Source organism: Lethenteron reissneri, chromosome 69 (genome assembly GCF_015708825.2).
Source record: "Lethenteron reissneri isolate LAM-NWPU_2019-01 chromosome 69, ASM1570882v1, whole genome shotgun sequence".
NCBI classification, from domain to species: Eukaryota; Metazoa; Chordata; class Hyperoartia; order Petromyzontiformes; family Petromyzontidae; genus Lethenteron; species Lethenteron reissneri.
Genome location: NC_083847.1, coordinates 10,610,898 through 10,634,593, shown reverse-complemented (window position 1 = coordinate 10,634,593; position 23,696 = coordinate 10,610,898). Strand labels below are relative to the sequence as shown.

General features: G+C 47.4%; 1 protein-coding gene across 1 annotated transcript; it reads right to left on the bottom strand.

Moving 5' to 3' along the window:
• Window positions 1-315: 315 nt before the first annotated feature.
• LOC133360814 (uncharacterized) lies at window positions 316-23,440 on the bottom strand. Its single transcript, XM_061579689.1, has 4 exons — window positions 23,374-23,440; window positions 10,515-10,928; window positions 6,100-6,168; window positions 316-2,402 (listed from the first exon to the last, which is right to left on the bottom strand). The coding sequence occupies exons 1-4, from the start codon at window positions 23,432-23,434 to the stop codon at window positions 2,272-2,274; spliced, it is 675 nt and encodes a 224-aa protein (XP_061435673.1). The 5' UTR covers window positions 23,435-23,440; the 3' UTR covers window positions 316-2,271.
• Window positions 23,441-23,696: the final 256 nt, after the last annotated feature.

Sequence of the window (23,696 nt, the reverse complement as noted above, 5' to 3'; positions counted from 1 at the left end):
AAATCTTTTTGTACGTGAAGGCCACCGTTCGAGAGCCAAATCCCCCGCAAGCGCGAGCACGCGGAGACTTTTATATATAAAGAAGATTAGTAATCAGGCAATTGTTACGATGTCAGTTGTAGATTAGTAATCAGTTGTAATGTGTGTTATTGTAATTATATGCTACGTTAGTAATTAGTTAATTAATATTTGTTTCCCCTATAAGGAATTGTAATATGTATTATTTAAATTTCGATTTAAAGCTTTCGTGACTTCAGGATGTATTATTTAGCAATAGGCTTCCAGGCCGCACTAAGCCTGTAGCTGTCTGAGCGGTTAAAGTTATTTCTGTTTCTCTCAATTTCAATGGATTATCTCAATGCACAAAACCCGGCCATCCAGTTCACCATGGAAATGGAGGTGAATAACACACTCCCGTTCCTGGATATTTTACTTGGACATGGCCTAAATGGTAAAATAACACAGCGTTTACAAAAAAAAGCACACTGATGCCTATCTGAATGAAGATTCGCATCATCACCCAGCTCAGAAATCCTCTCTTATCTAGACGCTCATACATCGGGCTAAAACAGTGTCAGATGGTGAAAGTCTAGTGAGAGATTAAACATGTTAAAGAAGCACGAAAACAGAATGGCTACAATAATGCTAAAATTAACAGAGCACTAAATGCCAAATCACGATCGCAAAGCAACATTGCTGAAAGTGATCAGATTGTTAAAACAATTAATACCATATATCTCAGAAGTAACTGACAAATTAGCCCGTGTTTTGCAAAAGCAAAACATTACAGTAAGATTTGGTACAGTACACAAAATTTAAAAACTAGTAACTTGCACTAAAGACGAATTACCTAAATTATCAACAGAAGGTGTATATCGGATTAATTGTTTATGTGGCAGATGCTATATTGGACAGACGGGACGTAACATTAGTGTAAGACTAAAAGAACACCAAAGAAATATTAAACTATCTCAAACACAATTGTCGGCAGTGGCAGAATATGCTTGCCAACAGGGACACTCATTTGATTTTGATAACGTTGAGGTGTTGTGTAAAACTAATTACTACTAGCAAAGACTAATTAGAGAATCCATTGAAATTGAGAGAAACAGAAATAACTTTAACCGCTCAGACAGCTACAGGCTTAGTGCGGCCTGGAAGCGTATTATTAAATAATACATATTATAATTCCTTATAGGGGAAACAAATACTAATTAACTGATTACTAACGTAGCATATAATTACAATAACACACATTACAACTGATTACTAATCTACAACTCACATCGTAACAATTGCCTGATTACTAATCTAGTATATAATTACAACCCCCCCCCTCCGCCTCAAATCGTTGCACCTGATGAGTTAAATGATGACGTCACCCTGCTGCTGCTCTATTTAAGACTGAGAGCAAGAGCAGAGCCTCACTATTCTGGCGAATTGCTCGATGATGCTGGATGCAATTAACAGCGAAACGTCGTACTCAAATTTTTTTGTAAATGTTGTGGTTTCACGCTTCAACACACTGGTGGGCTAAAGCAGTGAACTATTTGTCATTTGTCAACATGACACTTTTTTGCTGATTGGCCGTGTCGGGTGGTGGAGAGTTACGACACATTTATAAATAACGCGATCTAACCCAAAAACGTTGATTATGAGTTAAATAATTGGTTGTAATCGCTGGCCAAAATTTACAATTCCAGCACCGTGGTGTTTCACTGGTGCAGCTGGCGAAATGTCACAGTAACTCGAATTGCAAATGTTTGTAGTGGGTTATTGTCCATAATATTAAAGGGTTTTTATATGCATACATTACCGCCCCCCCCTGGTCTTGGCACCTGATTGGCTCACAAGTGACGACGTCACCTTTATCCTCTCTATTTCAGACCGAAACAGGAGGGGGATTTCCCTACAACTCTGCGGATGTCGCCTGATGATGCTGCTTGTTGTTTTAATTACCGGCAAAAATGTCACGGTTACTCGAATTGTAAATGTTGTAGTGGGTTTACTCTTCAACACACAACCGATTAGTGCTGAACTAGTAACGAATTGTAGATGCTGTGGGTTTATTCTCCAACACACAACCGGTTAGTGCTGAACTAGGAACTAATTGGCACGTTTTGTTTACGTGACACAAATACCTCACAAAATTGCCGTGTCGGGTGGTGGCGGCGGGTTTAATGACATTTATATTTACGACCTCTAACCCGAACTAACCTCTATTAGGGATAATATTGGTTGTGAAAGCCCTCCTCCTACTACTACTAAGTTTTAAACTGGGACCTTTTTGTTACCTGCGGCGTAGCGCTCTCTAAACACGACATGCGCTGAGACGGCCAGAGACACCACCAAGATTGCGATGGAGCAGATAGACACCGCGATGGCACTCCTCTTGCAGAAGTCTGTTGACACAGTAGAGAGAAGTAGTTATAATCATAATTATTATATTAATTTCTAAAGCAAATGGTCGTTCTCAGGGGACGCTTAACGCATGGAAAGGCGGAAATAAGAGTTTGTCATCGACCGAGGACAGAAGATGCAAGAGAGATGCGTGAAAATAACTAAACAGACAGAGCCCATTTAATACGGTTGCGTTTTTTTGTCCAGATTTGAAGATGTTTAAGTGCTCTCGGAAAATCCTGTGACCCATACCTGTCAACCCATACCGTTTACTTCGTATTCTTGTACAGGAAATTATTGTACAGTTTTCATGTCCATATGGCCTACATCCATTTCAATACGAGCAAAACATATTTTTTTGTCAATTTGATTGTGTTTCTCCCTTGTGATGGGACTTTGTAGGATGCATGTTGAGATTTATAAGGGCACAGGGTGACCAATAAGGTCTGAATTGGTCTGGAATAAGGGGTTGACAGGTATGTATGACCTCGACGGGGGTGAGAGAGGTCCCAGAGATGTCAGTGTGTCTCTGTGTGGGCGGCGGAAGTGTAGCGGTTAGCACGCAGAGCTACGAAGCTGGCCACCCCAGTTCGATTCACGCTCACGGCTACTTACAGCAGTGACGATTATCTGAACCGGTCGTGGGCTTCCCCTAGGTCGACTCAGCCTCAAATGAGTACCTGGTTGCAGTGTATAAACATCGCCACTGGGAAGACAAAGGCGGTCGGGCGTGGTGTTGGCCCCCTACCCCTTGTGTGCCGTGCTGTCCTTCATTGGTGCTTGATAACAGCACTTGCCCCAACAGTTTGTTAAGCATATACGGGGGATCTTTGTCTGCAAAATGGAGGAGGCTTCTGAAGGATACTGCTACTGGGCATTTGGAGGCTGTTGCTCTCCAGCAAAAATGGAGGGCAGAGGAACGAAGCTCACAACAATGAGTGGAGTGCTGGGTGACCAAAATGCAGCAAGTTGGCACAGTAGAGGGTACAGCTGGTGCATCTGTAGTGGTGATACGTGCTGGCAGGGGGGATCGTGAGCCAGCGCGTGGTGATTGGTTACATCACGGTCCGCAAGCGGGTGCTCACATCGCGGTCCGCATAGGCTCCGCCCCCTCGGGAGCGGAGGGCTATGTAAGGCGATGCGAGCGGGCACTCGGGGAGTTGGTAACCGGTGAAGATAGAAGACGGAGGAAGAGATAGGCCCTGGACTCCTAGCCCCGCTGCCCTTGTAAGGGCCGGGGCTCTGTGAGGCTCAGAGGCGAGGCCTTGGGATGCACGGCCCGACGCCCTTGTAAGGGCTCGGGCAGTGTAACTCAGTGGTCGAGACCCGTGGCCTGACAAGGCGGGTCTGATAGCTCCCCGTGGGGAGAGCGTAGCCGGAGAGCCTGAGTCGAGGCAGAGTTAGGCACGCGTACCCTACGGGAGAGACTGAGTGTGGCCCGAGCCGGATGCGCATAGGGGTCTGATAGCTCCCCGTGGGGAGAGCGTAGCCGGAGAGCCTGAGTGCAAGGCAGAGTTAGGTACGCGTACCCCACAGGGGAGACGGAGTGCGTGGCCGAGTCAGGCACGCGTAACATAGGTGTTATCTCGGTTGGGACTGTTACTTGTGCAACCGTTGTGAATAAAGAGTGCTGCCCCGTCAACTCGTCTCCCGCCATTATTGAAGATATTACACATCTACTGATCATCTCAGTCAACCAACCCATGGCACCTGGGTCTGTCTCGAAACCTCCTATCAGCGAGCCTTCGACACTTTACGTGGTCTCAAAGTGTACCTGGCCTGGCACAGACGCCGTGGTGATGTGACCGTCACTTAGTGGCGAATGGCCAGCATTGGTACAGCGAGGGAAAAAAGTATTTTATCCCCTGCTGATTTTGTACGTTTGCCCACTGACAAAGAAATTATCAGTCTATAATTTTAATGGTAGGTTTATTTGAACAGTGAGAGACAGAATAACAACAACAAAATCCAGAAAAACGCATGTCAAAAATGTTATAAATTGATTTGCATTTTAATGAGGGAAATAAGTATTTGACCCCCTCTCAATCAGAAAGATTTCTGGCTCCCAGGTGTCTATTATACAGGTAACGAGCTGAGATTAGGAGCACACTCTTAAAGGGAGTGCTCCTAATCTCAGCTTGTTACCTGTATAAAAGACACCTGTTCACAGAAGCAATCAATCAGATTCCAAACTCTCCACCATGGCCAAGACCAAAGAGCTCTCCAAGGATGTCAGGGACAAGATTATAGACCTACACAAAGCTGGAATGGGCTACAAGACCATTGCCAAGCAGCTTGGTGAGAAGGTGACAACAGTTGGTGCGATTATTCGCAAATGGAAGAAACACAAAAGAACTGTCAATCTCCCACGGCCTGGAGCTCCATGCAAAATCTCACCTCGTGGAGTTGCAATGATCATGAGAACGGTGAGGAATCAGCCCAGAACTACACGGGATGATCATGTCAATGATCTCAAGGTAGCTAGGACCATAGTCACCAAGAAAACAGTTGGTAACACACTACGCCGTGAAGGACTGAAATCCTGCAGCGCCCGCAAGGTCCCCCTGCTAAAGAAAGCACATATACATACCCGTCTGAAGTTTGCCAATGAACATCTGAATGATTCAGAAGACAACTGGGTGAAAGTGTTGTGGTCAGATGAGACCAAAATGGAGCTCTTTGGCATCAACTCAACTCGCCGTGTTTGGAGGAGGAGGAGGAATGCTGCCTATGACCCCAAGAACACCATCCCCACCGTCAAACATGGAGGTGGAAACATTATGCTTTGGGGGTGTTTTTCTGCTAAGGGGACAGGACAGCTTCACCGCATCAAAGGGACGATGGACGGGGCCATGTACCATCAAATCTTGGGTGAGAACCTCATTCCCTCAGCCAGGGCATTGAAAATGGGTCGTGGATGGGTATTCCAGCATGACAATGACCCAAAACACACGACCAAGGCAACAAAGGAGTGGCTCAAGAAGAAGCAAATTAAGGTCCTGGAGTGGCCTAGCCAGTCTCCAGACCTTAATCCCATAGAAAATCTGAGGAGGGAGCTGAAGGTCGAGTTGCCAAACGTCAGCCTCGAAACCTTAATGACTTGAGAAGATCTGCAAAGAGGAGTGGGACAAAATCCCTCCTGAGATGTGTGCAAACCTGGTGGCCAATTACAAGAAACGTCTGACCTCTGTGATTGCCAAAAAGGGTTTTTCCACCAAGTACTAAGTCATGTTTTGCAGAGGGGTCAAATACTTATTTCCCTCATTAAAATGCAAATCAATTTATAACATTTTTGACATGCGTTTTTCTGGATTTTGTTGTTGTTATTCTGTCTCTCACTGTTCAAATAAACCTACCATTAAAATTATAGACTGATCATTTCTTTGTCAGTGGGCAAACGTACACAATCAAATACTTTTTTCTCTCACTGTATACTCTTTGGTTCTTTCGGTAAATCACGTCGGTATAAAATAAAATAATTAAATCACAACGTTTCCATTTGCCCACTTCAATTGTTTCTTGCTGTGGTTGTCCCGCCTGATGTGTTGCGCCCAAAACGTCGTTATTTAATTTATTTTATTTTATACCTACGTGACTTTACCGAAAGAACCAAAGAGTATGGATCCCTGCAGTCACGAAAACGTCAAACCTATTGTTATTTTTCATCGGCTGCACTTGCACGATTTCATATTCTGTCACCTGCTCTGCTGTCGGAATCGGTCGGCATCGTTTCTCCATCTTGGCGATCTGCAACGTCCTGCTCTTCATCTGAACAAGATAAATGAACGATGGAGAGAGATGAACACGAAAATTAAGCGACCGGCCACAGCCATTAATTTAACAAGCCGAGTTGAATAAAGGTGGTCATTTTTCCATCTAATCACATGCACGCTATCAGATTCTGGTTAACATAAAAATACTAATAAAGAGCAGCCTGCTATCAAATAAGTGGAAATACTTGCATATATTGTTATGGTTACATTTCCCACCACCTACTCCTCTGATCTCCACACCACATAGGCTCACCACAGTGATGACATCACCTTTACTCCCTAATTTAATACCGGAAACAGGAAGATTTCTGATATTTAGATACATTTTGCTACTGTAAATGCCCACGTGATGACAAGCCACTTTGTTGCACTATCATTTGTGGTGGCCAGGTCGTTGCTGCAAAAAATAAGTTAATACCTCAGCAGGCTTTGCCTAATAGGATGGAGGATGGATTCGTTTAATTTGTATATATTTGGGTGATTTGTTTACCTTTCTTGTACACGGACTCCTCTACTTACGAACATTCGACTTACAAACTTTCAGAGATGCGAACAAACCTGGACCGTATGTCCAGTTGCCTATTCGGATTGAGAGTCGTAAGTTCAACTGCCGCGTAATAGATGGCCGTGGTGGCATCTACTTCTGCAGAATGTGAAGAACCAGTGGCATCTACATCTACAGGAGAGTATACAACTTAAAAGCCATTCCCCGTGTTTAGTATACATGCCATATAACATGTTTGGAATCGACAGGAATAGTTGGATTTACGAATAAATCGACTTACAAACAGACATCTGGAACCTAACTCTTTTGTAAGTAGCTGAGTCCCTATACTTTGCACTACTATGATGGTCATCTGTGGAAATGAGCTGTATAGCTCATTGTATTCCTCCTGCAGTATAAATATAATATTCTGATTCTTCATAATTCTATAAAATTGCCTGATGATGGTAGTTGTTGTAATCACCAGCAAAACGTCACAGTACTCAAATTGTAAATGTTGTAGTGGGTTTACTCTCCAACACATACCGGTTAGTGCTGAACGAGTAAAGAAATTGGCACGTTTTGTTTATGTGACAAACCCCCCATTAATTGAGCTGTGTTGAGTTCGTGGCGAGTTTAACGACACATTTATATTTACGCAATCTAACCCCAAAAAAGCTCAAACCCTTTATTATTGGTCACGAAAGTCCTACTACTACGTATTCAAACTCAATCCGCACCTTCGCTCTTTCTCTCTTGTTACCCACCACCCTTCAGTAATAAGTTAATACCTCAGTGGGCTTTGCCTAGTAGGATGGGGATGGTTTAGTATTGTATTTGTATGTGTCTGGGTGATTTGTTTACCTGGCTTGTACTTCGCACTACTATCGTGTTTTTAAAACTGTTTATTGTTGTAACGTTCTTACCCCATGCCCCTACTGGACATCTGTGAAAACGAGCTTTATAGCTCATCAGATTACTTCTGCAATGTGACTACTGATTCTGATTCTGTTTTTGAACTTCCCCCTCTACATTAAGCAATCACTTTCGCTCACTAAGTGTCCACTCCCATTAATCTCCCACCTCATAACCACCAACACCATTACTGTTCCCTCTTCATATTCTCATGATACGGCTCTCATTAACCCCATTCATTCGATCCATTCATCAGTTTCTGTCGGAATAATAATTAGCCTCATTATATGGCTATCATTCATTAACGCCATCCATTCAATCCATTCAGCATCATTTGCTGTCAGAATAATTATTATCATTATATGAACCTTATGGCTGTACCCCGGGGTACCATAGTACCCCGGCTCTCGCATAATGTCCGTAATTAAGTCATTTTTAGTCTGTTGATGGTCGGCGATGCGGCACTTGACTCATATTGACGAGCTGTACACAATGCACTATGGTGCATACGAGCGTTCAGGGTTTCAGCGCAATCGTCCTCGCTGAGTTTCGACATCGCGGAGTAGCACTGATTTCGGATTGATTGGTACCCCAGTCGCGGAGTTAAGTACACCCCTGGAAAAAATAGTGTCTCAGAAATAAAATATTCAATTGCCTCGGCCGTTTTGTATTATTTGGTACCCCGGGTACCGCCATAAGGATCATATGACTATCACTCGCTAACCCCATCCATTTAATCCATTCATCATCATCATTCTTTACTGTCATCCATTTCGCTTGCACGATTTCACGCAGCATCACAGAGTTGCCACCCATTGCTTCCACCCATCTAATTCACTCACCTCATCTACACCACCATTACATTCACACGCACGCATCGTAGTTGTAACGTTGTTGATTCTTTGTGTAGGGGACTGTATAGATAATTAATTACATGTGTAGTGAGTCCAACTGCAGTCGCAGACATTGTCTTGGGAGCAAAATTAATTATTACGTCAACTCAACACAACATAATGTAACCTACACTCGGATGTTGAATGCCCATCTAACCACGCTATGGCAGAACTAGACACGGTCCTGCTATCCCGGTCCGGACCACGAGCTGGGTCCCGGACCGCGTGGCTAGAGGCTTCTTCAACCCGACGTGGATCTTCACTCACCAACAGTCAAAAACCCCGAGCCCCACACGGGGCCCCTGTTATATCAGCCTGCGCCGGGGCTGTCTCCACCTCTCGCCCCGCCCACCTCGATCTCTCCAGCTTTTCCCCAAAGCTCCCGAGAGCTCCTCTATACCACGTGACCCTCCAGCGGCCCCGTCCATCGGTGGCCCCCCACCAATATCACATCCGTTCACGTGTCAGCAGGTCACCCAGAGTATCATGCCCCAACGTAACCCTGGCTTGCAGACATTCTATCTTGCTCCCTCACCGGGAGCCCGCACCGCATACTGTACATGGTGCCCTCGCGCAAACCAGCGCTCACCCAAGCCCCGCTAGAGCTGGTACTGCGCCCAGTAACTGGGCTACATATAATGGCAACATACTATCCGCCGTGGCCTCGCAGGCCCGGCACCACATAGTGACAAGTGGCCGTAGGGGACTGTATAGAGGGCAGTGAAATGCACAAGTTGAGATAATTAAAGACTGGTGGCACAGTCGAGTTCGGAGGGCGCTGCTCAATTAAGGGTGGGGCCGAAAGAGTACATCGGAGCGAGTCGGGGCGCTTGCCTGGGACCAGAACTACAAGGTGGAAGACATCGGGGCTGTATCTACATAATTACTACGGAAAATAAAGAGTTTAACACGTAGACTTTCGCGACCAATATCATCCATAATACAGGTGGATGGCATTGCAATCTAACCCAAAAACTCAAACCTGTATTATGGAAAATAAAGACTTCCCTTTTTTCTAAATGGACGTTTCAAAGGAGCTTCATTACATTTACAAAGCACCTTGGTTAAGGCGCCACTATATAAATGTCACTAAGATGAGCATTGTAGGTGAAGATGCGATAATCGCCGATGAACTTGCATGGTAGCATTCAGGAACACGCACTGTCATTGGGAAAATGCATTTGTCCTTCAACGCATTTTTGAAATGGCGTTTTTTGTCCCTCCCATAACGTCATCGTTTTCCCCATCTACTTTTATGGGAGATCCAATGTACGTTGAATGCCTACCATCACGCGAACTCTGGTCACCCTCACAGCGTACCGTGTATGTATGCGTGCTGAACTTTTTCCGCACCACTGTATGAAGCTGGCCATACTAATCGGAGGTCTGGGGTGATGGACAACCAACAAAACAAAGGAGTTCTAAAGAAATTAGTTATAAATGTAGTATAGTGGTGTAGTAGTGTATAGTATATAGTAGTGCAGTGTAGTATTATAGTAGTGTATAGTAGTTTGTATGTGTGAACTTCTTTCGCACCACCATATGTAGTCAACAGCGCTAATTGGAGATGTGGGAGGGAGGACAACAAACTCAACACAACAACAACGAGCAGTACTAAAGAAATTAGTTTGTCAATCTAGATGATGATTTAAAAGTGCATAGCTCCCAGAGGCTTCCTAATATCGGAAGGAAGAGCATTCCAGATGGCCGCAGAAGCGCATCTTAAAGCGACGCGCGATGCGGTAACCACCTTTATTCGATGGTTAGCCAAAAGTGTAGTCTATCTTGTAGTTTATAGTTGTGTGTAGTAGTGCAGAGTGTAGTGTATAGTATTTTAGAGTGTCGTGTAGTGCAGTGTATAGTAGAGTGTAGTGTAAACTAGTGTAGTATAGTATATAACATCTGACAGCACTGCGTGACGCGATGACCATCACCTTTGTATGACGGCCAGCCACTAAAAAACTTGCAAACAACCCGGCGACTGCGCGTCAGCATCTCTGACTGGGTTGGGGGCATCGAAGATGGAAAAAAATGTGAACGCTCGCTCACCTCGGACGAGCAGGCGGGTTCCGTGGGGGTCGGAATAAATGTACTCTCCACTGTAGTTTACACCTACGGACCACTCCGTGATGTCACAGAAGTAGGTGTTCGCATCTCCGCCACTCAGGTTGCCGATGCTGATGTGCGCCTCCCCCCTAGACGCGCGTCCCACCAGCCAGAGCCGCCCCTTGAACCGTCGCCTCGTGAAGTTCCTGGCGCCGTCGAACACGACCACCCTGCCCTGCGCCCCGTCCGGTCTCTTCCACTGCACGCGCGCTCGGTTCTCGTTGGAGCGAAGGGCGAAGGTGCAGGGCAGCAGGACGAAGCCACCCACCGTGCCATAGACTAGCTCCTTGGTACACACACTCGCACTTCGGCCGAATTTGGAGCACCGAAAGCTCCCGTTTTCCTGGAAGGCAGCAGCTGTGGATGTATGGAGGGGAGGGCAGGGGAGTGGGTGCGGTAGAAGGATTGCGTAGAAATGAGTTAGGCGCGTGTGGCAACTTCCATCTCCGCGTATGTATGTACGTATGTACATTGACCTTCTTTTGCACCATCGTACGTAGCCAACCGTGATAATCGGATGTACAGATATCCTCTCAGTGGCATTCCCTGGCTGACCCTCAGTGATTAATCAAGACCAATGGTCATAATCCCTTCAAGCGATATGTCCAACCCAAACCAACTTTTCCAATCAGTGTTTACGGAATTCCCTCACTATTCACGAACTTGGCTATCCGCGAACCGCATTTGGTACTCTACACAAGTACCGCATCGAGAGAGCGAGACAAAAAGAAAGTGATGAGAGAGGATCGAACCCACGACCTCCTGCATACCAGGCGAGGGAGTGAACACCTTTGCTGCCCACCTCGGTGCCTTTCCCTCTCTTACTCGACAATCATCATCTCTTCCACTCTCTATTTCATACCGACCAATGCCTTCTGTCTCTTTGAGTGCTATATTGTAAGACCTCCTCTCCAGACTGCCTGCAATCGCCCCTTCTGAATTCACCAGAATCAGAATCTTGTATTTATACTGCAGCAGGAGGAAGAATCCGATGAGCTATACGCTGCCAAGCTTAGCAGTGTTCATTAGGACGCTGTCTTTTTATTATTTTATTATTTCCATTCAACGTATATTAATGCATGCACATTATGCATGCACATTGTTCTTGTACCTCCTGTCGTTTGTGTGCACTAAAATAGCAGCACCTGTTATTGTCTGCATACAGATGTGGTGGTCATGATTGACACACACGTGCCACAACCAGGGGGAGGGGTAAAAACCGGTCCGGACCAGTCGGGCCAACGGCGGTTGGAACCCCTCTGAGGGGAGGAGGCTGGCAGAAGCTACGATCCCCCAAAACCCCGCCCCTCAGGGAAAAAGAGTATATAAGGTGGGTCCCCGAGAGTGCAAGTCAGCCGAAGCCAGAAGCCGCCTGAAGAAGAAGAAGACCTTGGACCCCAAGCCGCCGACGGCCTTCTAAGGGCCGGGGCTCAGTGCAGTGCCAGTGGTCGTGGGGTTAGGACCCTGAGGTTCCCTCGGCCTGATGCCCTTGTGAGGGCCAGGTCCGGATGGGCCAGTGGTCAGGGACCCACCGGGCCAGCGGTGGGTCAGCCTCCCCTAGGTTTAGCTAGCCGGAGGGCTGGAGTAGGGAGAGTTATAGGTACGATAGCCTGGAGGCTGTACCTCCCCAGGTTGTGGGTGGAAGGGGCCATTACCCCTTTGTGTTAGGGATTAGTGTAACTGTTTGGTAAAATAAAGCGTGTTGCCTCTACGAAGACTCCGTCTCCCTCCAAGAACATTACACAGGTAATCCACATTGATATATGGCGACCTGTATAGGCATGCAATTAAACAATGTATTTGATGATTTACTTCCAAGCAGCACTAAGTCTGTAGCTATTCAAATGGTTACAATTATTTTTATTTCTTTTTATTTCGATAGATTCCCAAATTAGCCTTGGCCAGTAGTAACTAGTATTGCACAGAACTTTAATATTATCAAAATCAATTGAGCGTTCTTGTTGGCACGCGTCTTCTGCCACTGCCGACAGTTGTATTTGGGAATATTAAATATTTATTTGGTGTTCTTTTAGTCTCGTGCTGATCCTTCGTCCTGTCTGCCCAACATAGCATTTTCCACAAGTGCAATTAATCCGGTACACACCTTCTGTCAATAGCTTTGGTAATTCCTATTTTGTACCAGATATTAGTTTCTTTATTTTATGTACCATGCCAAATCCGAGTCCGATGTTTTGTTTTTACAAACATCTGGCTAGTTTATCTGCTACTCCTGCAATGTACGGTATTTTTATAGTTTTCATTACTTTTTCAGTTTCAATTCTCATGTTATTTGATTTGGTTTTGGCATTCAGTTCCATGCTGATTTGTGCATCAATGTAACCATTCAATTGCAGCACTACTTTAACATGTTTAATTTCACTTCTCAGACTATCACCATATAATACTTTCTTAGCCCTATGATTGGGCGCCCTGATGAGAGAGGATTTCTGTGGGGTCAGTGTGCATTTTCTTTCGGTAAACGCTGTGTTATTTTACTATTTCGGCCGCACCCGAGCAGAATATCCAGAAATGTAAGGGTTCTGATAACTTTCAAGGTGAACTGGATGGATGGATTTTGCGAGTTGAGATGATTTAGAGATTCGTTAAGTGTATCTTTACCATGTGACCAGACCACTAATGTGTCATGCACATATATAAACCAAACAGAGGGTTTAATTGTGCTTGAAGCTATAGCTTTTTATTCTAAATCTTCTTTTAACAAATTCGCAATCATAGGAGACAAAGGAGAGCCCACTGCGGCTCCTTCCTTTTGTTTATATAAATCACTTTTCCACAAGAATTAGGTGTTCTTTAGACAGTGTTCAGCTAGTCGCGGAATGTCTTTGGCTAAATCTTGACTTAAAGCTTCGTGACATGCAGGAATTCATATAGATAGAAAAATAATAAAAATGATTTTAAAAACCACGACGTTTTGATCGCAACACAAGCAATTGTCCTCAGGTGAACAAATACAGCAGGTGAACTGTGGAGGAAGAAATATAGTGAGAGAGCTACTGCAGCCACAAGTTATATATGCTTGGAGTGGGTGGGGCTAGAGGTGGAATTTGCAAGTAAATGCAAGATCGCAGAGCCAGGAATACCTCGGCTAATTATGTCTGTATTAACCCACAAAATGCAAACAAAAAAAATAACAAGAAGGCTCATCTGATCGAGTCGCTCACTTCTCTGACACCAAGGTAATACCGATTGCCTTATTTTGGTTCTACGATGCAACAACTGGTGCCAGAAGTGACTGCAAACTTTCGTCGCCATGTCGAAGTCGGCTACGAAGCACAAGAACCCACCTGTTGCGAGATCGGATGATGAAGACAACTCCAAAGAGGCCCCCACAACGTCCCCGGAGTCTGGGGCCCCGGAGATGCGCCCGGTGGAGCCCGGTTAACCCACGCAGTAGAAGGGGGCAGCCGCGGCCGGCCACTCACCACCGCAGGAAAGCAGGAGAGTTCTTACCAGCCAGTTCGGGCAACTGCTGCAGTCGGCCACGCATTTCATCTCCATGATGTCGGAGATGGGAGCCCAGCTGCGCGCGCCCATCACTTTTTTGGAGCAGGATCGGGCGCTTCCCGCCATTTCTCCTCCCGCCACATTCTAATTTGGCGCCGTTTTTCCAATGGACGCGACGCAGCAATCGGCCGCCATCTTGCCCCTGGGTGCACCGCAGCAACCGAGCGCCATTTTGCACGCGACACAGCAACCGGGCGCCATTGCCTTTGCTGTAGCAATACCACCGAATGCGTCCTTCGGGAGCGCCCACACCGGTCTTCAGCTCTGGTTCTTCCAAATTTCGTTGCCTGCCGCCTGTTCATCCATTCATCGCAGCTGGCGGTGACTGGATGTCCTTTCAAGACCGGTTTGATGTGGCTTGCGTCTCAGTCGGGTGGCCTATGGACGAGGCCCTCAAGGCACTCTCGACGGCTTTAGATGATAATTCCCTAGCCGCATTTTATTTGATTCCGCCTGCGGACAGGGCGATGCTCCCCATGGGGTACGCCCAAATAGCTGCTATTTTTGAGCCGCCCTCCAGCGCACATCAGAAGTTCTTGCTGCGGAGGCGAGGGGAGACCGAGACGCCTCTCATCTTCCGCAGCTCCTTGTTGGCGCTGGCTCAGGCGGTCTACCCCAATAAGGATGGTTAAGCGCTCGACTCCTTGGCTTTGGAGCATCTGCTCTCCCTCGCACAGGAGCTTGGGGTCGTTTTGTCTATGGTGGAGAAGGCGGACATCTCTTCCCTTAAAGTGGTGCAGGGGATCCAAGCACACCTTGGCCTGTGCCAGTGGCCTGGTGTGGCGGCGTGCACAGGGGACCCGGGTTCAGAGAAGGCTGCCACGCCGTAGGATGGGGATCATCTTGAGGGCGAGGTCTTCACTCTCACAGGGGTCGGTATCCACCATCTGCTTTCGCTGTGGCCAGCCTGGCCACATCGCATTGGGCTGCTGAAACACTCCTGGGGCCTTCAGCAGGACTCCGTCTCCCTCTGCCTCCACATCGGCATCGTCATCTGGGCCTTAGGCAAGTCGCGGTGCATCAGCCACTGGGACAGGGTTCATGATCACCGGGGCACCTTTAAAAGTTCTGCAATGCTCGATCTTCACTCGCCGTCGGTCTCCGGATGGCCTAAGCAGGTCCATCAGTGGGCTGCGCTCACGCAGCGGGTTCCTCCGCAGTTGCTGGTTACGTCCATGGGGTGGAAGTTCGGATTTTGGTGGACACGGGTGCGTCGGCCACCATTATATCGGAATGCATTTTCAGGTTGTTGCCACACAGCGTTGGTCAATTGATGCCTGTACAGGGGGCATGCGTTGCCACGAATGGAGGTAGTCTAGGTATATTGGGTCACATTGTTGCCTCCATTAGAATTGGTGATATTGAATTGGAAGGTCCCATCTTGGTCTCAAAGGCGTTGGCAGTGCCATGCCTTTTGGGCACAGATTTCTTGGACAAAATGCCCATTAAAATATTGATCGACCTGGGGTTGTGTGGAGATGCCATCGGGCCGTCACTTGAACTTTTTGCTTCCCTTACCGTGTTGACTCCTCTTGTGGCCAGCGTACAAGCTTTGGCTAGGGATTTCATGAACATTCAAACTGGGTTCCAAATTTTTATACCCCTGAGGTTGCACAAACCCCTGAAATTGCATACACCAGAGGCAGGCGTCCTCTTAACGCCCTCTACTTTTCGCGGACATCCTGTTTGGTGGGTGCCCTGACAGTTGTGTCAAAAGACCAGGAGCCCTTTTTGCAAATTTTAAACGCAGGTCCTTCACATGTAATAGTTCCGGCTGGCACTGTTTTGGCGCATGAGACCCCAGCTCTCCCACCGGACGACGCCATGCCAGGGTTGTGGCTGGCGTAATACAGGAGGGGAAGCCCGACGACTCTTGGATTGATGCGCTCTGTGGGGAAAATGCCCTCTTGTCCCTCGAGAAGCAGCAGCAGCTCCGCACGCTTATTTCACAATTTACCGATGTTTTCAGTCACAGCAAATTCGATATTGGATGCACGTTCTTACTAAAACATCACATACACGGGAAATGTGCCCCCGTTTGGCTGAACTCCCATCGCTTTAGCTCTAGAGAGAACGAGCATGTCCGCTTGGCCATTGATGAGATGTTGGTGGCAGACATCATTTCTCTTTCGAAAAGCCCTTGGGGCGCCCCTATCATGTTAGCCAAGAAATGGCATGGGAGTCTCCGTTTCTGCATCAACTTTCGGAAATTAAACAAGATTTCGGTGGCAGATCCCTATCCCCTTCCTCGTATGAACGATTTGCTTGATTCCTTCTCGGGTGCGCGGTTCTTTTCGACCCTAGATTTGCTTTCGGGCTTTTGGAAATTGCCATTGGATGAGGTCTCCAAACCCAAGACTGCATTCTGTAAACCCCAGGGGCTGTTCCAATTCAATTGGCTTCCTATGGGCCTTCATTCAACCCCGGCCACCTTCCATCGCCTCATGGAGATGGTCTTGGCAGGTCTCCAGTGGGAATCTTGCTTAATTTATTTGGACGATGTCATCATTTTCAGCCACACATTATACGAACACTTGCAGCATCTTGAGTCAGTCTTCGTCAAAGTGCATGCTGCTGGCTTGAAATTTAAACCCCAAAAGTGCCATTTACTGCAGCCATTGGTGAAGTATCTGGGTTATATTGTGAGTGCGTCAGGTGTTGCCACGGACCCGGAGAAGACGGCTTGTGTCCGTGTGTGGCCGACTCCCACATCTGTCGCGGAGGTTCATAGCTTTATTGGCTTCGCCTCATATTACCGTCACTTTGTGTGGGATTTTGCGACTGTCGCGAAACCACTACACGTGCTGACCGCAAAAGGACAAAACTTTCATTGGGGCAAGGAAGAGGAAGCAGCGTTCATCACGCTTCAAGCATCCCTGGCGGATGCGCCCCCCCCCCTGGGATATTCTAACTTCTCCCTGCCTTTTGTGCTCGACACTGATGCCAACGACACAGGCATAGGGGCTGTACTTGCCCAGGTGATAAATGGCGTTGAAAGGGTCATGGCGTGTTCTCCCGCAGAGCAATGTTACTGTGTGACTCCTAGAGAGCTGTTTGCCATCGTCTTTTTCGTGTAATAATATAGGCCCTACTTGTATGGCAGGCGGTTCACCGTACGCACAGATCATGCGGCCCTGCAAAATTCCTTGCGCATCAAGCAGCCCTGGCTTGAGGTGCTGCAGGAATACTCATTTGATGAAGGGGACACAGCATGGAAATGCAGATTGCTTGTCTAGGCTGCCTCTGGAGGGCAGGTGTGCATGCACGATGGGCTCGGGCCAATGCAGGGCCCCAATTGACACTGGGCTCCAGTTGGTGGCGACAGCCGACACAGCCGCCCTTCCGGGTGTGTCGCCTCCCGTGGATTTCGGCCTAGGCCTCCCTCGGGAGGAATTGTCTCACTTGCAGATGGAGGACACCTCTCTGCTAAAGCTGCGACGCCGTGTTAAGTCTGACGTCCGCTTTTCCTCTCCGTCGGCCTACTTACAGTATGCACTGGGACATGGAACTGGAGAGGTATTGTGTGGTGGTGCCCACTGTCCTACAAGGGAACTGACTCGGGCAGTTCACGAGAAGTTGATGCACCTTGTGTTCCACAAGACCTTGTTAACCCTTAAGTGCGATTATTACTGGCCGGGCATGGAAAGCGACGTGGCACTACTCGTGAGTGGCTGCCACGATTGTGCACTGCAGAAGGCCCCGGTTGTGCGTGATCGGCCCCCGCTACAGTCCATCCAGGTTTCCCGTGTGAATTAACTTGTGGCCCTCGACATTTTGGGCCCATTTCCAACCTCCCAACGGGGCCACAAGTATATTTTGGTCAGGGTCGAATACCTCACACGTTGGCCCATGGCGTGGCCCTTGCAAGATCAATCAGCCTCGTCTATCACCGATGCCTTTTTTCATGGGTATGTTTTAGATAAGGGTGCCCCTGAGGGTCGGAACTTTTCTTCCCGGTTGCTCAAGGAGGTCTGTGACCTCCTCGGCACCAATAAAATCCGGACCTCACCATACTACCCTCAAACCGACGGTATGATGGAGTGGTTGAATCACACCCTCGCATCCATGCTGTGCCACCACGTGAGCGCGTCTCAGTCGGACTGGGACCTGTTTATTCCGGGTGTCCTTGCTGCATACAGGTTGGCCCCTCACTCCTCCAATGGGGTTTTCGCCCTTTTACCTAATGTACGAGAGGGAACCGGAGCTCCGTCATTTGCACGTGCAAATGGGCCTCGGGCTGTCTAAAAAGGGATCCGCTGTGCCTGCTTCGATGAAGATCACGCTCGAAAGGCTGCGTGATGCACGACAAGCAGCCATGGACAATTAGGCCAGCTGACATGCGGCTAACAAATGCTAACAAAAGCATCTGGGTTCTGGGGTTCCATGGGTGAAAGGGGAGAAGGCGTGGCTAGATTGTCCACAGGTGGCAATTGGGACGTCCCCGAAATTACATTGCCCTTGGCAGAGCCCCGTTGAGGTCGTGGAGGTCCGCCTGTCACAGTGTGTGTGCATCCGCTTTGGCCGTCGGCACTGGATTGTTCACCCGTCTAGGTTTAAAAGATACGTGTCACCTTGTCCTGTTGAATCATCCCCACTTCCGGAGCGGCCGGTGCTTGATGAGTCCGATGTGCTAGGCTGCCCGGGCCGGGATGCTATGCAGTGTAAGCCCTCTGTCTGTCCACCCACAGAACCCCTCCGAGTAGCTCCCGAGGCGCCGTCTGTTGGCCCATCGGTGACGAGGCCGACGTCGACGGGTGCTCTGTCTACTCCAACACCGGACGCTGCCTGGGGGAGCAGACCGGCAGCACATACACACTCCAGGGGTGCTCTTTTTTGCTGACCACCCCCCCTTGGGCCGTTGTCGGCGGACACCAGCCGTCGCTGACATGCAGTCGGCGCCTCACACTGCAGGATGAAGGCCTTCCTACACTTGCCGTCCTGCCTTATCATCCTTCTTGTTTCCCCGAAGACAGCTCTGCCTTCACACCTCCATTCACACCCTTATTGTTCATGTTGTTACATTGTTATTTCAATTGTTCTGATTGTTGGTTGCTAGCTTTACACAGCCGGGACATCTGATTTTTTTTTACGGGGGGGGGGGGGGGGGTGATGTAGAGGAGTAGTATGATAATGTCATGTCATGAGCACTGTAACGAGACACCTTCGAGTGAAGGGGAGGAGAGCCACCCAAGGGGTACTTAAGGGGGAGCCCGTGACAAAGGCGTGGTCGTTGTGGGAGCCGGGAAGTGGATCGGCTGAAGGAGGTCTCTCCCGCTCGTGACCGGACAGTGTTGGCTGAACCCCCGTCCGGGGTTGACGAGTGGAAGAGCCGAAGAGATAGCCGAGAGTAGGGCTCGAAGAAGTCTGGGAGAATCGGCTGAGAGTCAGGCGGTGTTGGATAAACCCCCGCCCTGGCCCGAGTGAGAGAGCCAAGGGATAGGCGAGGTTAGGACGAGTAGAGCTTGGGGGTCCACGGGAAGGACCGAGTATAGAGAGCACCTACCCCTGGTGTGAGCCTGAGTGCTTAAAGCATGTTAATAAATGGCGAAAGCCCTTACAAGAAGTTCCGTCTCTGCGTGCTTCTATGACACAACACCTTGAATAATTTCCTTTCCTTAAGCATAACAACAAATGTATGTTTCTATGTGTTGAATGCATTCATTTTTGCATTCTAGACTGGTGTGAAAAGAGCCATTAGCGAGGACGTTTTAAAATATATATAGGGTGAGCTTTCATGTCCTATAACTCACATCGTGAAAGACATAATATAAAAAAAAATGTAAATGGTATATGTACGGCCCACTCACCCCCCTCCCCCCTTCGTATAGCCTCAACAGACTATTGGGGCAAGTCCTGTTAGTGAGCAGCAGTGCCTGTGAAGGCCAGTACTGTGGCACACGAGGGGGTGGGTGGCCAGCACCACACCCGGCCGCCTTTGTCTTCCCAGTGGCGATGTTTACTGTGCACAGCACCAGGTACTCATTTGAGGTTGAGTCGACCTCGGCGGAGGCCCTTCAGATAATTCATCGCTATCACTGTGTGTCGGTGGCCATGAGCGGGAATCGAACTCGGGTCTCTGCCGGGTTCATCGCACATCGTGCTAACCACTATACTATCGCTCCCCATCATATGTATATACAATCTTTATATACACCCTGTATATATATATATACTCTATATATACTCTATATATACCCTGTAAATATATATATATACCCTATATATACCCTGTATTCATGGCATTAAAAAAGTATATATACCCTGTACATATATACCCTATATATATACGCTGTACACATTGCATTTTTTAAAATGGATATATACCCTGTATATATACAGGGTGCTTCAATTTTTTTTTACACTTCTGAGAATTTGCAACAATACCACAATAAATGTGCCTCCGGACTCTGGCGAAGATTCCAGAAATGTGTTGACAATGATGGCGAACAAGTGGAGACTGACTTTTTGAAGTTATTAACATACATATTCTTAGGTTTTTTCGGTAAAGTCACGAAAAAACCTAAGAATATGAATCCTTGCAGTCACGAAAGCTCCAAATCTAGAATTATTAACATACATTTGTTATCATGTTACAGTGTATTATCCGTTATTTTTCCATTTAAAACGATAGTCCCATATAAGTGTTACAAATGTTTTGCAGCATCCTGTATATACCCTGTAAATATATTCCGATTATATATACACATATATACCATATCTACATCAGCCGTACGACAGAAAAAGAAGAGCCTCCTATAAACCCATAGAAATCTAGAGAACCATAGAGACTCAAAGAGACTCAGGTACCCATAGCGACTCACAGAGACTGGGAGACCCATATAGACTCACATAGGATTCATACTCTTAGTTCTTTCGGTAAAGTCACGTAGGTAAAAAATGAAATTAATAAAAAAACAATAAAAAAAAGACTTAATTACACATTTTTTGACCATCTTATCTGACAGGCACTATTTTACTTTACTTTACCGAGTGTTAAAATCCCCAGTGTTTAACAGTACTCTCTTTATTGTTCAGCCAGCACTGGTATAAACATGGGCTTTTTCGTTCTTTTCTATCACGTGTATCAACAGGTGCTTGTACATACACATGTCCACGTACACTTGCACCCCACACTCTCTTTTGGCCCCCCCTCCCCCTCTCCGTCCAATACGTTAGCATGTGCAACAATAGTTACTTGCGCACAACCACTTCCACGTCGCCGACTCTCGCGTACCACTTCGTGCATCCTTTTGGCCCCGCCCCCCTCCCCCTCCCGATACGTTCTACGTAGCACTTCGTGCCTTCTTTTAGCCCCGCCCCCCTCCCTCCCGATACGTTCCATTCATTGGCTACCACATTCTGATGAGCTCCCCCCCTCTCCTCCCCCCTCAACTTGCTTTTAAGGGCTTACATCTTGAATCCTTGCCTCACTTGATGCAGCAAATCTGGCTGTGACGGTCCCACCTGATGACGGAGACTTGTGTTGCCTCCGAAACGTCGTGATTTTTTTTTATTGTTTTATTTTTATTAATTTCATTTTTTACCTACGTGACTTTACCGAAAGAACTAAGAGTATAGACTCACATAGACTCGTAGGCATCCACAGAGACTGACAGGGATGCGTGGATACTCATACTCAGCGACCCATAGAGATCCATAGACTCATAGAGACTCATAGAAGCGCATAGACCCATAGAGTGATAGAGCCATCGCAGCGATAATGATGATGATACACCACTCTACTTGCTCCTGACGTTGGTTATCTGTGGCTTGACCACCTCCATGTGAAATTGTAGTTGCCTCTGCATCTACATCAGCCGTACGGAAGAAGAAGCATAAGACTCAGAGATACCCATAGACATCCAGAGACCTATAGAGACGCACAGAGACCCAAAAAGATCCAGAGACCCATAGACGCGCACAGAGACTCGGAGACCCATAGAGACTCACTGAGACCCGCAACCACCCACAGAGACTCACAGAGAGCCGTGGAAACTCAGACTTAGAGACCCATAAAGATTCATAGACTCATAGAGACTCATAGAAGCGCATATACCCATAGACTGAGATATCACAGCGATGAAGATGATGATACATTACTCCGCTGTTCCTTGTGCGGTTATCTGTGGCTTGACCACCTGAATGTGACATTGCATCTGCAATCTACAGCAGCCGTCGTAAAACAATAAGAGGATTGATTACACTTCTACTGTAAAAACAGCTAATTATTTGGTAGGCGCCTTAGTGAAGGCTCTATATGAATTACAATATAAGGTTACGTTTTCTAATCTCATCATCCTTATCATTAATCACTTTATTACTTCCATCATCTCCTTTTTCACGTATCATCGCATACATGTCAACCCCTTATCAGTGACTACCTTATTACAGACCAATTCAGACCTTATTCGTCACCTCGTGCCTGTATAGATGTCAACGTTCATCATATAAAGTCCCATCACAAGGGAGAAGCACAAACAAATAGACAAAAAACATTTTTTTCTCAATTTTCCTGTACAAGAATACGGGTAAAACGTACGAGTTGACAGGTATGTTATCATATGCATCACGCACTACAATCCGCATTCATTGTTATAGGCGCCGTGCTGAAGGCGCTGTATGAATTTCAAATAAGATTTTTAAAAGAACGTTTAGCAATCTCATCACAGTCACTCATCATTAACCACTTTATTGTTACTTTCATCATCGTTAAATAAGTTACGTGACGCACCATCATTGTCATCATTCACTCCCATGCTACTCATCAACTCACGGCCCTTCTGCTGCTCATTCTTGGCCAGGGCACCGTATGGATTTCAAACGAGATAAAGGACACGTTTAGGAATCGCATTCAACGTACAGGCGTCATGCACGTACCCCTAAGGACGTGTACACGTGAGCGTGTGTGTGGGGAGCGGGGTAGTGTAGCGGTTAGCGCTACGAACACGGCAGAGACCCGAGTTCGATTCCTGCTCACATCCAGACACCGGTGATTAGCGATTATTCCTGCTCCTCCTCCCCTAGGTCGACTCGGCCTCGAATTAGTACCTGGCGCCGTGTGTACGTCTGTTGAACTTCATTCACATCGCACGTGGCTAACGGTGCAAAATGTTGCCACGAAGGGAGACAAAGGGCGACCGGGCGAGCGTGGTTACTTGCCATAAACCCACCCCCCTCTGTGTGTGTGTGCTGCTACTCGCTACGAACAGCACTTGCCACGGTAGTCTGTCACAGGCTACACGGGGGGATCTTTATCTGCACGTCACAAGCCACTCACCGTCCGCACCGCTCACCCACAGGGCCAGCACCACAAGCGCAGATGCGGCGAGTCCCGTCATCTTCCGCCTCCGATGCCCCCGCGAGCACGCGCTTCCACGGTATATATATACCGAGTCGACGACAGACGCATGCAGTTAATGTTTTAGGCATACACGTGGGGTGATCGGGCGTGGCTTTGCCCATATAAGGAACACTGGAACGCGAGTCGACGTATCTTTAACGAGACAAAGTTCGGAACACTGCGTGATCCACGCTCTAACACATAGACGCAAGTATTTAAAATATCGCAGCTTGATCCCTGTTCCAACACACATACATAGA